General features: G+C 40.1%; 1 protein-coding gene across 1 annotated transcript in view; it reads right to left on the bottom strand.

Annotated features, from left to right (window-relative positions):
- Positions 1–16,465, bottom strand: part of inpp4b (inositol polyphosphate-4-phosphatase type II B) — a 97,564-nt gene that overhangs the window by 40,730 nt on the left and 40,369 nt on the right. Inside the window, exons 3-6 of the mRNA XM_070855907.1 lie at positions 13,930–14,041; positions 10,449–10,518; positions 7,248–7,395; positions 460–590 (exon numbers count right to left, since the gene is read on the bottom strand). Coding sequence (XP_070712008.1) covers positions 460–590; positions 7,248–7,395; positions 10,449–10,518; positions 13,930–13,989 — 409 coding nt within the window. The 5' untranslated portion in view covers positions 13,990–14,041. The remainder of the gene's footprint in view (positions 1–459; positions 591–7,247; positions 7,396–10,448; positions 10,519–13,929; positions 14,042–16,465) is intronic.

The following is a 16,465-nucleotide window of genomic DNA, read 5'->3' as shown; positions in this document are numbered from 1 at the left end:
ATTCCTCACTCCTTTAATTACTTCCATAATGTCTCTATATTTAGGGACCACACATTAAAGTGAGAGACTATTTTCACCACCACCAGCAGTGATATTTTACAAATAAAGAAATCTCGATGTCACTGGTTGATTGAGATATACCGTGCCATCTACAAACTTTGTCGCAATACGCACAATGTTGACTTTCAATTCATTGGACAGAATACTAAACATTTTTTAGTTTATCCAAGGACAAACCATGATAAGAACAGAAAAAAAGAGAATTTTCATTGTCGGACCAGAAAATCTGGACCGTCATATCTGAATAAAGACATTTAGTAAGTTGTGAAACAAAAGACATGCCAAACATCTTGGAATTATTAAGTACTTTTGTATGATTACATCTTTGTACTCATGTGGGATGAATGCATGTGTGGACACAGGTATGAATGTAAAATTTAGCAGCAGGTGCAGTCATACCAGTAATCTTGTCCAGTTCAGCCAAAGTCTCCTGGTAGGAGCTGATGATTCCTCCATATCGCGTCATCACCTCTTTTCTTAAGTTGTCCCAGTGAGGAGAAAGCTCCCCCAGCTCCCTCAGGTCCTGCACCCTACAGATAAACACACATCTGTGACCTTTATGCTCTAAATGAATACTAAACAGATCATCAATGAAGTCCACACATCTTGGCTTGCTGTTTCAGCTTATCTTCTGCATTGCAATCAAATACATCAAACATGACAAAATCCAAGAGAGAGAGAAAACTATTATTATTGTAATGCTACATCTAGAGTTGGGTCATGCTTCCCAATTTCCTTTTACTAAATTTTCTAGTTAAGGTATAAAAACAATTAGCCAAACAATGCTGGCAAAACATGGATATAAGCTGTTGCACACTGAATCAGGCACACACAGCAATGTCTTGAAGCACCCTGTGCTGAACCAGATGTACACATTTATGAACCTCAGGCTGCTGTACTAGCTGGTGCCCTGCTATCCATTCTTCCCAACAAATTCATCCCCTGCTCCTACCATTCTTTCACCATTACTTATGAAATAAACCCATCCAGTCTTTACTGGTGTCACTGGGGCAATCAGTTGCCAGTTGCCTTCATCTAGCTGTGCCTGCAGGCCAAAACCATACTCCTACATATAACAGAGGCTGTGCATGAGTGTGTGCATGTGTGGATGGAGGCTGATTTTCTTCTACGAAGTATAACCTCTTTCACTGGCTCACTCTTTGCATCTAAAAGGCGACATCAGATGGACATACAGTAGATCATTCAAAATTCAGCCATCCAGTGGCCACTGAAGAATAAATTGCAGGAAGATTATAGAAATTAGAGGTTGAAGTAGGTTCAATATAATATTCAGGATAACAAATACATGGTCATATGCATTGCTTTCATGATAATGAGCTCAATTTTCAGTGATTATGCCTCATACATTTTGTATACTGTATGTCTTAAAATGAAAGGCTGCATGTAAAAATGCTCGCTGGTTCGACTTATTGTTAAGACCAGGCATAATTGCTTGAATGCATAATGTAGCAGTTATTTCTTTGTAGTTCAACTACTACAACAAAGCATTAGGCACTGAAACCCTCTCCAGACTATTTCCTGGTTTCCTCCAGGTAAGTTAGTTATTTATAGATTACTTTGAAGTATTTCAATACACAGCAGAGCACGATCGAAATGGTGCCAGAGAGAAAGAGACAGAGTGAGTCAAGGTCACATGCATGATTAAACCCAGAATATTTTTTTTAACATAATTTGGTTCAGTCAAATTATATTAAAAAAAAAAACACAAACGAAACAAACAAACAAACACATGTTCTCATCTCAGGTGTCTAACCATGCTGCCAACAGTTTTCATAGGGACTATTTTTCTGTTAGAAAAGGACATTGTTTTTGGAAAGGCATGTTCACATGGCATAGTCTTCGGTCTTTACCATATATCAGATGAACCCTTGTAATCATGGTGGTGTAGCTGTCTGTGCTCTGCTCACTCTTTTGCTGTGTGGCTGCTGCCACACTGCTCACCTGAAAGCTAGCTATGCTGTTACTTGCTGTTGATGCTGCAGCTACTACTGTTGTTGTTGTTGACAATTCAAACAGAAGCAGAATTGAAACTATTAAATATCAGTATCAACTTCAAAAATACAACATCAGTCAGGCTATAGTAAAATTCCCATCCCGGCACAGGATGTCATCAGCTCACCTGTACATACAGCAAACATTTGTAAATGACTTAAGAAGATGTGATTTTCTAGTGTGGCTAAGAACTTAACTGGATGTAAAACAAATGATAGATCATATATGAGACATTTTCTTCATCTCTGGACTCTTTCTGGTTCCAAACAAACCTGCATGTGGAAACAACCTCAAGGCAGAGAGGCGCCACATGCTGGGCAACTCTACCAACACGCTCTGCAGGTGGTTGCAAGTAAGTTAAATAGATCTAAATTATTTTTGCAACTAACAAATCCCCAAGAAAATAACGAGTGTTTCTTCTGGACATGTTCTTGCTAAGTGAATTTTCTCTGTTGGCATCAGGGCATTGTGTGTTTTACCTGTTAAGTAACTGTTGTTTGAAATCATTTGTTTCCTCTGCAATTCCGCATTTTTTTTCACAGTTGTCATTGTTTGTGAATGTTTTACCTGATCTTTTTTTTTTATCAGAATTTATTTATTTGATTATTTTGAATTTATTTATCAGTACTATTCATAGCTTCTATTTCATGTTTAGCTCTCTTGTATTCATTTATTTGCCTCTAGTGGGATTATTAAAGTTGTTTGGCTTGTATTTTTATGCTCATGGCACAGGAAGATATGCATGAGGCTTCCTCACAAAGTAAGTACATTTTAGATTACCATGAGGAAAGTGAGCATATAGTACAATGGACAATAACACAAGCACAAATTTGATTTTAGGTTATTCAGAGCAAGCATTATTTTTTTTTCTTTTAGCATATAAATAGTTCTTGAAACCATTCTTAATTATAAAGGGATTTAAAAAGAGTCCAATGATGAATATATATATTTATTCAAAAGATGTTGTGTGCAATAGTCCCAGAGATAAGATTAGCATCTTTGTAAATTAGAGTGATCCAAAACTCCTACTTTAGAAATGAAAACAAAGAAAAAATGTTGCTGTTGTTAAAAACAGAAAAACAAATGACTAACATAAAAAAATAATAACCGCTCTGCACTGCTTTTATTGATGCTTGCTAAAAGAAGCCTGGGGCTGAATAAAATAACAATAGCGGTACACCTGTGGTGTCAACACGACAGCACTGAGGTAGATTTCCCAGCTAGTGAGGTCTGAGTAGGGCCACCTCACATTTCCCCCTAGTTTCACATATATTGTTTCCAGAACACCTACTTTGGTCAAAGTGGCCCCTAATGCCATAAGTGGACCATTTTAACCAATCAAGGGGCAATGTTTTCTAATTTTATGGTTTATATCACAAATGTTATATGGCACTAGATCGTTGCAATGCTCTTGAAGAGATTGCGACCATTCACAATAATCTATGTCCTCTGACCATACCTATCTGTGAATCACAGTGTCAAACTAAACCATTGTCTCCTGAGAGATCTGTTATTTCGTGTCTGGAGTGGAGGTCAGGATGGATGTTCCCGGTGTAAATAATAGATAATGGATAAAATGATAGAGAAACATATCTGCTTGCTAAATGAGGGTGATAAGGCAGTGGGTTGGTGGATAGAGAGATAGAGTATCACCTCCTTAATCAGAGTGCTATTGTCTGGAGAGAGTAAAGGTGTGATTAAAGAAAGGCGTGATAAGAGTAAGTGTAGGGTGTTTAACTATATTCATGTAAAAAGGGGTCACAACGTCAGTCAGGTCTTTTACAATGACAAAAAAATAAATAAATGAGAAAACAGTTTGGATATAAGTTTCTTTTGTTACATATTCTTCAGGCGACAAAACTGATCTTTCAAAAAATGAACGAAGTAAGACTATGTAGCTGCTTATATTTTCCAAAAAATCACTAGTTGCATTCTGCTTTTTCCACTTTAGTAGAAATAAATACGCAGGTAAAAATACAAAACAAAAGAAATAAAAAATAAAGATGATAAGAATGGAGGGACAGAAAACAAGAGGGGGAGGGACATCAATACTAAGAATAAAAAAAAAATCTATACATTAATGAGTAGGATATAAATACATGTAGTAGCTGACACTGTCTAGTCATTTATTGTGACTAAGACATGATGCAGAAAATGAAAGAATGTCCAGAAGAATGTGTTAAAAACTGACTTGGACAGATGACTGGGATAACAGAATACATTTCACAGAGAGCAAAGACCTGTCATGGGGGCACCTTTATTTCATGGTGCGTTAGGGTGTCTGTTCAGTTTAATCACAGAGGGCTTTGTGTATGGGGTCAATAAAACCTGCGTGAGAGGACTGAGAAGCAAAGCCCTCTTCCACAACACATGCAGCTCGTTCTGAAAAAAACAGCTCAGTCGTTAATAATGTACAGGACAACCGGAAACAGTGAAGCCAGGTGTCAAAATATCACCTATATGATTTTGATACACAATCACAGTACTTGTTTATTAAAAGAGAAGGAAAGGGGGCACGCTTTTTTCCCCATTAATGAGAAACTAGACAGCTCTTAATGAATGGGGTTTAATCGACACCCACATACTGACACTTCACAGCTCATGCATGCAGGAGTCACAGCATCTTCACAGGGGGAATGAAGAAAAATCAGCCACCTCTGTGTTCGCAGAGTTAGATTAGAACATGACTGCAGACATCAAAGCGAACAAACAGAAAGAAGAAGCCTCCAAGATTATCACAGAGTGGTAAAGCAAACTAAGCCACCCACCATCCGCCGCTGCACTCACAACTTTGTGGCAGTAACTGAATCATTAAAAACATCGCGCTAGCACCAGCACGAGGCTGGCTGACAGAACTGGCTAAATGGAGAGGCACTGTGAAGAAAGACAACATTTAAAGAGGATTATAGGAGAGGTGCTTAAACGACCAAGCTGGAGATACGCTACACATGCCTGTTAATAAACAAACATTGTATATGGTAGTCATGGTTTGGAGCCTGCTGTGAGCTCATGAGCTGTATTATACTGATAAGACATTTAACAAATATTCTATAATTGTCTTCTAAATTTAGTTGTGATTTAAATTATCAGTTGGCACAGCAGATCATCCTACATTTAAACAGAAAGTAGGGTTAGAGATACCGACAGACGACATGCAGTAACCATGATCTTAGAATGTGAACGGATTCCAGTACATCCGCCTGATAGGTAAACTGATAACAAAGCTTGTCTAGTCAATCAGTCAATAGCGGCAGTGTGCTTGTTTACATGTGTATGTGCGTGGTGGAGGGTATGAGAGCAGTTGAGTGCTTATTTTTCCATGCAAGTGTGTCCTTGAACCTTGTGTGATACTTACAGGTGCACTCAGTGATTACAAATCAAACTCTCACTACCAAGTTCTTCAAAATCTCTTATTGTATCTTATTGTGCATCCTTTTGAGCATCAAGAGATCCTCTATAGATATGTGTGTGTATGTATGTGCCTCGATTTTATGTATGGGAAAGGGTTGCCAGTGACAACAAGCCAGTTGTGTAATGATCTGCCTTGGCAAACATTGGTTGAGCCTAAGGGAAGGGAGGCTTTGATCTAATTACAGGTGCACACGCAGACACTGGTGAAACATCACCCCCTTCTGACCTTGCCTGAACCTGTCCTCATTCCCCAGCAGTATTAACTGCACTGGACCAGCTATGTTCTAAATTTCCATAATGTTGTGGTGCAGTTTTTTATGTGTTCAAAACATTTCATAACAGATACATTAATATTCATAACAGATTTTTTTTCTCAAAGCTTTAATCCAAAACAGGAGAACAATCATTTTTTGGCTTTTATTGACAGTGGATCAGTTTTAAATAAAGGAGGGAGTAATGGAAGAAGATAATCAACTTTACTGTGTCCTACCGTTGTGGGGAAAACCGTTCGCACTGTGTGCAGCACAAAGTCAGGCCATAGTTGCTCAAGGCATAGTGGAGAAGACCCAATTATTGACTGACTTATTAAAATCATAGACTGTATAAAAGAAGTGGACGCAGCTTTTGGGTCTGAAAAGTGGAGCTGGTGTGAAAGTGCCTTAAACCTGCATTCTTTCCAATGGCCGGCAGTGGATGGTCCAAAAAGATGTCTGGTCTTATAAGAAAATGAGCATACTTAACTAGATTTATTACCTCAATGAACACTTTCCAAATGAGTTTTTGGTCTCAGTCGCTATTTTCAAGTCATCTTCAGCATGATGTTCAATGAGACAATTATGGTCCCATTTATAGGAAAATAGATGATAAAGCAGGCTATGCTTTAGGGCCAGACTACCTTGTGACTAACCAATCAGAAACAGGTCATGCTTAAGCCTAACCAATCAAAAGCAGGGGGTAAAACTCACGGGTCACTTCAGGCTCCAAAATCTCAATGGCGACAACTGTTAAACCAAGACTGCAATATTGAAAATGCTCAAGTTGAGTCTTCAAAGTGGCTGTCCACAAACCAGTGGTGGATCTTATGGTGGCCCCGTCCACTTCCCATTCCCATATTCATAATTAAAACATGAGTTTGTTTGGCTGCACTGTGAGCAGATCCACCAGTTGCTCCTCTGTTGTATTTCTGACAAAATATCTGCTCAAACTGTGTTTGCTGCCCCCAGGACGCAGCGACCTGTAGTATAAACCTGCACTTGTGTTGCATTGACCTGCACTTGCTGTTTCTACAACTAACCAAATGAACCAGGCCTGAAGTCTTGGAAGGATGATAAGTTTTTGTCTGATTCAGCATTACTGGCAGGATGTTCCAGGAGCCTTATTAGAATACTTTCCATGAGAGGACAGGGAGAAGGTGTGCATGAGTGTGGGTTTGAAAGAGACAATGTTTGTCGTTTTCTGGATACACGGCCATGGGAGCCTCTTTTGAAGTGTTAAGCAGAACTGAATAATTCACTCCTCTCCAAATATAGGCGGAACTTTTAAATAATCATTTACATCTGTGAAGTGGGTCGGGACAGTCTAGAAACCAGACACACCTACTGTACGCATAATGAGGTAACACAACCGTTTGGAGTTTTACTTTGAACTTTGGATTGTTTGTTATTGGCAGGTTCTGCACAAACAGAATATGAGACTATCTGATGCAATGAGAAAGCTGGCAGTGACATCCGCAGGATCAACGGTGTGATTTCAAAGTGACTTACCTGCTCATGTCCTCCTGAATGTAGAGCAAGAGCAGCTGTTTGGGGATGCTGAAGGACAACGTGCACTCCTCCATTTGTTCCCGCACAAGCATCCACTTGCTGTCCACTGTTTGAAATCTGTACACCTTGCATACAGGATTCTTGAAGACTGCGAGAGGGAAACAAACGGAGGGAAGAAAGGTGTATTGAACCATCTGACACAGCAGAAAATACATCACATCATTAAAGATAATTCTAACTTTTTAAATTCTACAAAGGGGAAGCAGAAGATCTTACACCTCAGGGAAGGTAGAGGCAGAAACTGTTCAAAAGTCACATGAGGTATGAAGCTCAAATTAAATTCTATAATCAATAACTGTGTCTGCCATAGATAAGGTGTTTCTCATCTTCCAAGGCCTTCTTTCTCTCTTTATTTCAGAGGCCGTGCAGCAGACTAGAATACCAACTGAAATATAAAGACCTTGTCCTGTTAATCTTTGCCTTATTATTTCCTCCATTTCCATTTTAATTGGTTGTTTATTGTACAACAGTGGGGGAGAGGCAGTTGTATCATCCTGAAACTTTGCTTGCTAACCTTGCACCCAGCTCTCCCATTAAAACCTTTTCAAATTCAGCCCCATCTTCTTCATTTTTGCAGAGTGGCTAATAGCACCAAGTAAGGCTGGAAACGAAAAACAGCTCTAATGCTCTTATCTGCATGCTGGCAGCAGAGGGCAAGAAAGCTGTGTGCCTTGAGCAGTGTTTACTACCCCTTTTCGTTTTCAGAGCTGCAGTCATAAAGGAAGTCACTCAATAAGTCGGAGCTGAAGCACTTGGGGTGAAATGTTGACAATCTCGCTCTTGGCAGTCAAACATGCATGGCACCAGTAAAATGTTTTTGTTTGAATTCAAAAGTGGAAGTCATCCTTCTGCTCCTTTTGACAGTATGGAGGATGCTCCCACTAACAAACCCTCCACACTGTACATTACCCTCATCTGTCCTTTTTCAAAGTCATCTGTCTAAGTGCCCAAGTCATTAATCCTGGTGGAGCTACGTCATTTGTCCTCAAGTGTTTGAGTTCAATGATGCTCTTCAATGCAGATAGGTTCAAGAAGGCCACTAAAGTGGGAGTTTTTATGTAGTAAGAGGATAATAATATAATATGCAATATCATGAAGTGCTTTGGCTGATTGGCTTTAACAACTGTTTTAATTCAAGTGAAAAGTAAAACAAAAAAAGTGCCACAAATGTGTCTTCCATTGGTTTACTATGTACAAATCAATTTCATTAGCATCAGCTAACATTCCTGAAAAATATGTGTTTGTATATTCAAATATGTATTTTTTTCCACTAAATCCCCTGAAAAGTCTAAGACAAACAATGAATTGATCCTACAAATAAACATTGTTGGTGGCTGACGTGCGTCTTCATTAATATGAACATGGGCACTGTAGTTCATTGTGAGTCAGTTCCACACAAGCTGTTTTAGTGCCTTAAATACTTGGTAGCAGAGCAAACGTGTATTAAGCTGCAGCTGAAAACGCAGAGAAACACAGCATAATGCCAAACTTTTTCTTTTAAGGGTAAAAACTATACACTTGGCAAGCTCAAAATGGACAAACCAATAGCTATATTCAGTGACTGTGACAAGCACCTTAGAAATATAGGCCCCATTTGGCAGGACATATCTAAGAGGTATTTCTTAAAATATTCCTCTAAAAACATCTAAAAATAGTTCTGAGTCTTTGCACAAAAGGTGGTTCTATGACTGTTTAACACGTCTGTATTTACTAACAAATAAAAAGGTTCAGCAGGAAAAGAAATTGCAGATATTTATTAAAACAGTTGATTTTAGCTCAATTTGTTTTTCAACATTGTTCATATATAAAATAAGACAAATAATAGTCAACCAAGTTTGTCAGAAGGACAATACATTTAAGCCAAATATGCTGTAGAGAGGTTTATTATTTTTTCTCTATGATGCTGAAGATGATGTCGAAATTAATTATGATTATGGTTAAGCCTGGGCCTGGAATGACCCCAGAAAGGATTCCTAATTACAACAAAATGAATTGGGATATTCAGCAACTGTTGGCATGGGGATTAGAGAAAGTGAAATGTATTACAAAAGCAAGGGCCACATAGAGAGAAGGAGGAGAAGGCACAGCTTTAATCGGAAGAGCAACAGTTGCTGACTTCCACCTCCGTGAGAGAAGCAGATTAACCCCTGAACTCCCCCCTGCCACCACGCTAATCTGGCCACCAATCAGATGCCTCCGTTTCCCTTCCCAACACCTCTTAAGAAAATGACTTCCCGAGACGTGCTGAGCGTGGGCCTCCCTATCTCCCCGCTCTCTGCATGCTCATTTTGAAAGGTAATAAAAGTGGAAGACTAAATTGCATTACTCAATCTGGCGAGGTCTGCAGGGAGGGTATTGTTTTGACGGGCTGCAGATGTGCACCTGCAAACGTGGCTGCAGTTCACTGGCTAATCACAGTAGAAACAGTAAGCGACAATGACACCATGACAACAGGCGTGAGCCTGCTGGGGAGCTTAGGAAGGTAGAGGGAATCTGGATAAAAGAGAAATTGGATGTGTGGAACAAATGAATGTCGAGATGCAAAGAGGAAACTAGTTTCACCAAGTCTTCCTTGAACAAGGGCTGTGAAGTCTCAGCACAGCAGGAGTCTTGGCCTTTTCAAGTCAATCCCTTGTCTGTCTACGTGTCTTCTTTCCCTCTATAATTCTCTCTTTCTCTGCTAGTGAGAGTGCTAGCTTTGTCTATCGCCACTGAATTAGTGTCACACAGTTAGCGTTGCATCTTTTGCTCATTTTCAGTTAGTCCACAAAGAACTGAGAGGGTTTCCCTCATTGTTGGATACCTCCCACTATTCTTTTCCACTGCCTACAAACTCTACTAACTAACTAACTAACTAAAATTACTATTTAATAAAAGCTGGAAATATACTTCTTTAATCAAATACTTTACCCCAGAGATGGCATACATCTTGTTAATGGAAATGATACACAAGAGCAGTTGAAGGGCAGTTAGATAAAAACACTAAGGGCTTTTGGATAAAGGAAGATGTGACAGGAAGTTAACAAGCACAGAGCAAATAGGAAGAAAGGGAAATTAGAGAACAAATTTCTTTTTTTTTTGACTGCCATGTTATTCAGCAACGATTGGTGAAAAGACAAGTGTTCAGGGTGTGAATCATACCCGGCCCTGTCTGTGGGTTGTTTTCTCTGTCGATGGAGGCATGGGACGCAGACTCACAAACCATGGGACACTGGAAAGGAAAAGAAAAGGAGGAGAGAAACAAGGAGAGAAAAATTACTTCACATTCAAATTTTCATTTTGACATAACACAGATGATCCTGGCCATTACTTATGGGTTACACTGGAGGTGACCACACCCATAAGCAAGGGTAGCCTGTGATTAATATTTCATTTCACAGTTTAGTGGTAGTTTAGGTATGAAAATCCAAAGTTAGCTCTGTCAGTCGGAAGAAATATAACATTAGTGCCGAGCGTGCAGTCAGCAGCACCCTTAAGTGATTCAGCTTGTTTCATCCCAGCTGGATGGACAGCTACAAAATTCAGATGTTGACAAATTTGAAACCATGAAACATAAAACATGCTCACACTAGTACATTATAAGTGACTAGTGAAAATAACAACAGATATAATGTATGAATGGTTTAGTATGAATACATTTTTTCTTTGTTTGCATTCAAGTGATTTACCACAATAATGTCATTTAATTTCAATGAAACAGTGTGGTGACAAACTGCTCATAAATGCTGCAAAGTCTAAACCTATATGAAATCACACCAAGCAAACAGCCGCTGTTGCACTGCTGTCTTTTTAGTGAAAATGTTGGAGCACGTTGGCCCTCTGCCTTCGCTGCAATCAGTGATGTCACAGCAGGAGACGGCTGAGGGAAAACACCGGCTGACTGGGGCTGTTATCTATTAACTCCACTGCTGTTTCAGTCTTCATCAGCTCACCATACTGTAGTTTCCTGCTCTGAGAATGTCAAATTACTGTGCAGTGACATACAGTAGAGAGTCCACGTTCAAAGTGACACAGAGTCACAGAGTCGTCGGTTGAAATAACAACTGTCCCAGCAGATTTTATCGGCCAGTCAGTTAGGCTAACATTGGCTCCGTGAGTTTGAAAACATTGTTCCCAGTTGATTTTTTAATGTCTCCAGTTGACTTGTTTTAAAGGTGAATCACACAAAAAGGCTCTTAAACATCCAGGAGCTGGATACACAAACAATACTGTAAAAGTTACTGTAAATACTAACGCTAAAGCTGCGAAAAGTCAGTGTCCTAAAAAGCTGATTAATGTAGTACATGATTCATGTGGAAGACATAGTAATATAGAAACAGTATTGTTCTAGTAATTTAGCGTAGAGCTGGTCAGGTAAGATGAGGAAAAATTAGGCTGCTTAGCTTACATATTTGTATTAAAACATCTAGTAAACAGTTGAAGCATTTCTGGTTACACTGCTAACATTAACTTAATGTCTGACTGTACCCAGAATGAGCTTCCACACAACAGAGAAATACTACACATTAGATATGCTGTGAATGGGGCTTTTTTTTTAACTTAACCTGTAACCCCACATACAAACTTGTATGATACAGTGATGCTCGGTTACTACTGTAAGGTAGAAAACTATTACATGCTAATGATTGCAGTTCACATGAGAGCAGATCAATCCATTCTTTACACTTTTGGCAGCCAAAAAAAATATTAGCACAAATTGTTTTGCTTTTGATGTTGTCTATTTTAAATGTGGAATATTGTTGGTGTTCAGTATAAAAACTGTCAGGTTGATTTAACAAATATTAATAAAACCTAAATATGTCTATGCCACGATGACGTGCCCTCTGCTGGGCCTTTAATACTAAAAACCTTCAATGCCTCTTAATGCATTAAGTCTGGGATTCCTCATCAAAGCAATGCTGACAACTAACAATCTTTTTTTGCTTGCTGTACGTCAGCTCTGCCCTGTCTGATGAACCACTTAACACAGCTAGACAGCCAAACCTGTCCCCAGAAAAGGACTTTAATGACTGCTAGGAACAATCTATCACCTCTCCTGGCTTAGAAACTGATCCTGAGTAAAACAGACACCCAACCAACACCCACGCTCACACACACAAACTCCGAAATAAAATGTGCCAGTTGAGCAAAGGAACTGGCATCTGAAAATTTCATTAAACGTACAAGTAAGGTCTCTGATAATGAAAAGTATTAACACTAAGCCAAGGGCCACAGCTGTGAAAGGAGTCCTATTGTAATTTCAGGGAGAGGACAGCATGTGTTTGATGGCTCTTTGATGACTAAAATATGTAAAGAGATCAGATCAAAGGTGACTGTAGTCTCTTTCTTGTTTCAGCTGACTGTTTTTGTGGGGTCAGTGGGATATTCATGAGCAGCCGCCATCCAAGCAATGACAGGGAATGATCAAACAAGCACCTCAGACCCTCCCACAGACACACAAAACACACACACAGTGCATTCAAGCAGAAAGACAAGTACGCCACTAAGGTAAATTGAAGAAGAACTTCCCCACAAGTGAGTCTTGAGTCTCAAGTGAGCCCTCCCTAATGTTTGTCATATCCCTTCCCTCTTTCCTCCCCTCATCTTCTACAACAGAAACAACGCACACAAGGGGAAATGTGCTGTGACAACACGCGCACACACACACACGCACACGTACCCACACACACACACACACACACAGGGCAACACATTCATCAAGGCGACATGGGCAGATTGTCAGTGACACTCTGGAGCCTAGCAGGGAACCTCCCTGCACCAGCAACAGGGGTGGACAGAAGTGAAAGCCAGTCAGCCATGTAGAAGCCCTTGGTCAATTATATAAGACAGTGATTCATACACACACACACACACACACACACACACACATACACAAATACAAAAATTACAGCAAATCAAAAACAGGCTAGGGATACGAGTCTCCATGCTGCCTTGCAGAGCTGCAGTAAAAGAAAATCTGAACGTTTCCCTTTACAGATCAGAAACATCATTAAAGCTCCTTCTTTACTTTTAAATATCAGACTCTGCCTCAACAGCACACATTCACTTGACAAATGTTCAACAAATCTGGCTCCATCAGGAATGTACAGAAAATTAAGTGAAATCAGAGTACATACAACTTCATTTCTGGTGAGGTGGCACCCCATTTGCATGACACAATCTTCCATTTACTGTCAAACTCTGAAGGAGAATACTCTTTCTTCCTTTTCCTCTCCCCTGATTACGTGAGTCACTTGAGAGCCGAGTTAAGCTATGTGTTGTATGAGATTAGAGCGGAGAAGGGGGTGGTGGTGGCAAGAAAGCCACATTCAGGAAATATCCTCCACTTGGTCAGATGACGGAACGACTGGCAACACAATCCCACACAAACAGAGTCAAGTGTATGCATGTCAAAATGCTAATTTGGACATTGTCTCTTTAATCTTCTCTATATATGACAGAGAGACAACACAAACACACTCACACACACAGACATTACACGCACACACATCCTCTAAATCCCCATTAGGGTTTACTGAAGTTTATTTAATCTCATTGGAGGACTTGAGCAGTGCCAGTCTCATCCTAGCATTAGCGCTAAGCATCCAGAGGATGCAGACTCCTCCTTCGCCTCTAACTTTACCTTCTGTAATGGTACATCGGTGGTGATGTGGTCTACGTCAACCTCCTCCATCTCCCCCATCTTCAGACGACTCACCACCACTGTACCTGCTGAGCACACACCATCAGACGACCTAGAAGAAGACAGGAAGAGAGTTATAGAGCATTAGCCTCTTCAGTTAATCTCTCCAATAAAAAGTCTGTTCTGTTAAATGATCTTTTCCTTTGACTAAAACCCCTCCATGGGCCTGAAAAATATTCATCTCCATGTTTGGCCCCCAAACTCTCCAGGCTTATTTGCAGCTTTGAACAGGTTATGAAAATATAAAGCTGTTTGACTAAAAAGTGGAATCAGGACATAGGCGCTTGCACTGCGGCAATTTCTTTTTCTGACAGATTTTACAGAAGAGTATGCATGCAGAATAAAGCTGAGCCTGCTGTTGGTCGGGGGAAGGAAGGGACATTTCGTGGAACTGTTCAAATGGCCTTCTAATAACCCAGCCTATGTGCTCTGACAGACACAAAATTGATACTAGAGTTTTCATATCAGGGAGCCCGACCAATCACTTTCCCAATCATGGAGGCATGATTAAGGAGCTGATAGAAAATCTATAGTATTGGCAGCAAGACAGATGCTTGCAAATGAAGAAAAATGGTCCCTGGCCATCGCACAAGCAAGATGATCACCTCAACAGGCCCATCCCTAATGCGCTCAGTTCCACTCCAGAAAAATATTGGATGTTATGTGCCAGCTAATGGTCCAGGGAGACAGCGGGGAAAAATGACACACCCCTGACTGAGGAGGAAAAAGGCAAAGATGGGGATGGAAGCAGAAAGGAAGCTCTCAAGGCCAATCCATCTTGGTCGCACATGAGGGAGAAGATATAATCACACCCAAGGGAAAAGAGGAAAGGGAAGAAGAGATGCCGGGAAGAGGTAGGGAGGAATAGAAGGGACCGTAGAAGAGGAGGACTGGGATTCTAAGGAGAGAGATGGAGGGAAAGCTGTCTCTGCAGTGGGACACTGGGAGCTTCAGTTAGCGCTTAATGTCTCACAGCAGTCCCCAAGCAGAGAAAATAACATTGGTTGGTTTATAAATCTAATCATTGTCCCTTGCCAGACACCTGTCTCAGTGTTTACTCCTCTGCTCATCTTTCTGTTTCCCCCTATTCCTCATCTCTCTCTCTCTCTCCCTCTATTTCTCAGTGCAACTCAGGAGGACTAAAGCGTGGTAAAAGAAAGTCACCCTGACTTTGAACAAACAGCATGTACTGACAGTGGCCCAAACATAATCGAGGAGATGGAGATTAACATGCATCTTGTACAGTGATAGTCCTCCGTAGGCAAACCTTAGGGGTTACAGCAGCACTCTACTCTTTAGATTGCACTGCCTCAGTGAAATTAACTAATGAAACTCTCAATTTAAACAGACAGAAGAGCCTTTTTTGGAATTGCTTTAAGATGATTGGTTTATACCTTTGAGACATATATTGTGATTTTGTTTTGATTTGCGGTCAGATACAATCTTTGTATATTATTGTCCGTGAGGGAAGGAAAGAACTCTTCAGCAGCTCATTCTAGTGATTTGATTTAGCTCCATTACTACTTTTCTGGTCTATTGTACAGATTCTGCTAAAATCAAGCGAAGGAAAGGGCAGAGACGTCAACTTCCTGACAGAATGTCTGGTCTGCAGTGGCACAAACTTTTTTTTTCTTCCCAAACTACAATTTTTAAGCACGCACACTAACTGACCTCGAATTAACTCTGAAGGTTCTGATGAGAACTATGGAAGAAAAAGAAGCCCTTCTCACTACCCACCCCTCCCACATCCGCTCTTCATCCACCCCTCTCTTTCCGTCTGTTACAGCTGGCATGGAAACAAATCTGCAGATTGTTCTTTGCCTGCGAGCCCATCTTTTTTTTTTTTTTTTTGAAGTCTAATTGGCCCAGGATCTCTTTTATGACAACTCTTAATCAGGCGGCTTTGTTAAAGTGACAGAAATAATGTGCTTAAAATGTCTGCAAAGATTTTGGCACAATTCAAAAAATAATTAGTTATCAGGGAAGTGCCTTACATTTAACAGTTATTTTCTTTTGAAAGCCTCTCCTGCAATTTATAAACACATTTTCCAACGCTGGAACATACATAAGCGTAATTTGCTTCAAATATTTCATCTGTACTCTATTGGTCTCACAGGCTTCTGATGTATGTATGGAATCAGATTTGTTTCAAAAGTTTCAAGCAAAACTTATTAAAAGTCAATCAAAATAAATGGATTTGAGAGAGAAAAAAATGAACTCAAGCAAAAAATTATAACCTTCAAAATAAAAAATGTCTCTTGAAAACAAATAACTCTGTCTTTTATTTTGTTCAAGGATGTAGTTTTGCTCTCGCCCTCTCTCTCTTTTGGTTACGCTTCTGGCTTTTTCGTTTGCGCTGCCAGATTCTTTGTTTGAGTTTTGACACAAACCTATCGCGTGGGCGGGCTCTTTCAAGGGCGCGTTCCTATTGGCTGTTGAGTTTTTGAGCGACACAGCTGTGACCTGGAGGTTGTTC

Source organism: Pempheris klunzingeri, chromosome 3 (genome assembly GCF_042242105.1).
Source record: "Pempheris klunzingeri isolate RE-2024b chromosome 3, fPemKlu1.hap1, whole genome shotgun sequence".
Taxonomy (NCBI): domain Eukaryota; kingdom Metazoa; phylum Chordata; class Actinopteri; order Acropomatiformes; family Pempheridae; genus Pempheris; species Pempheris klunzingeri.
The sequence above is the reverse complement of the archived record's forward strand: the minus strand, read 5'-3'. Positions and strand labels throughout refer to the sequence as shown.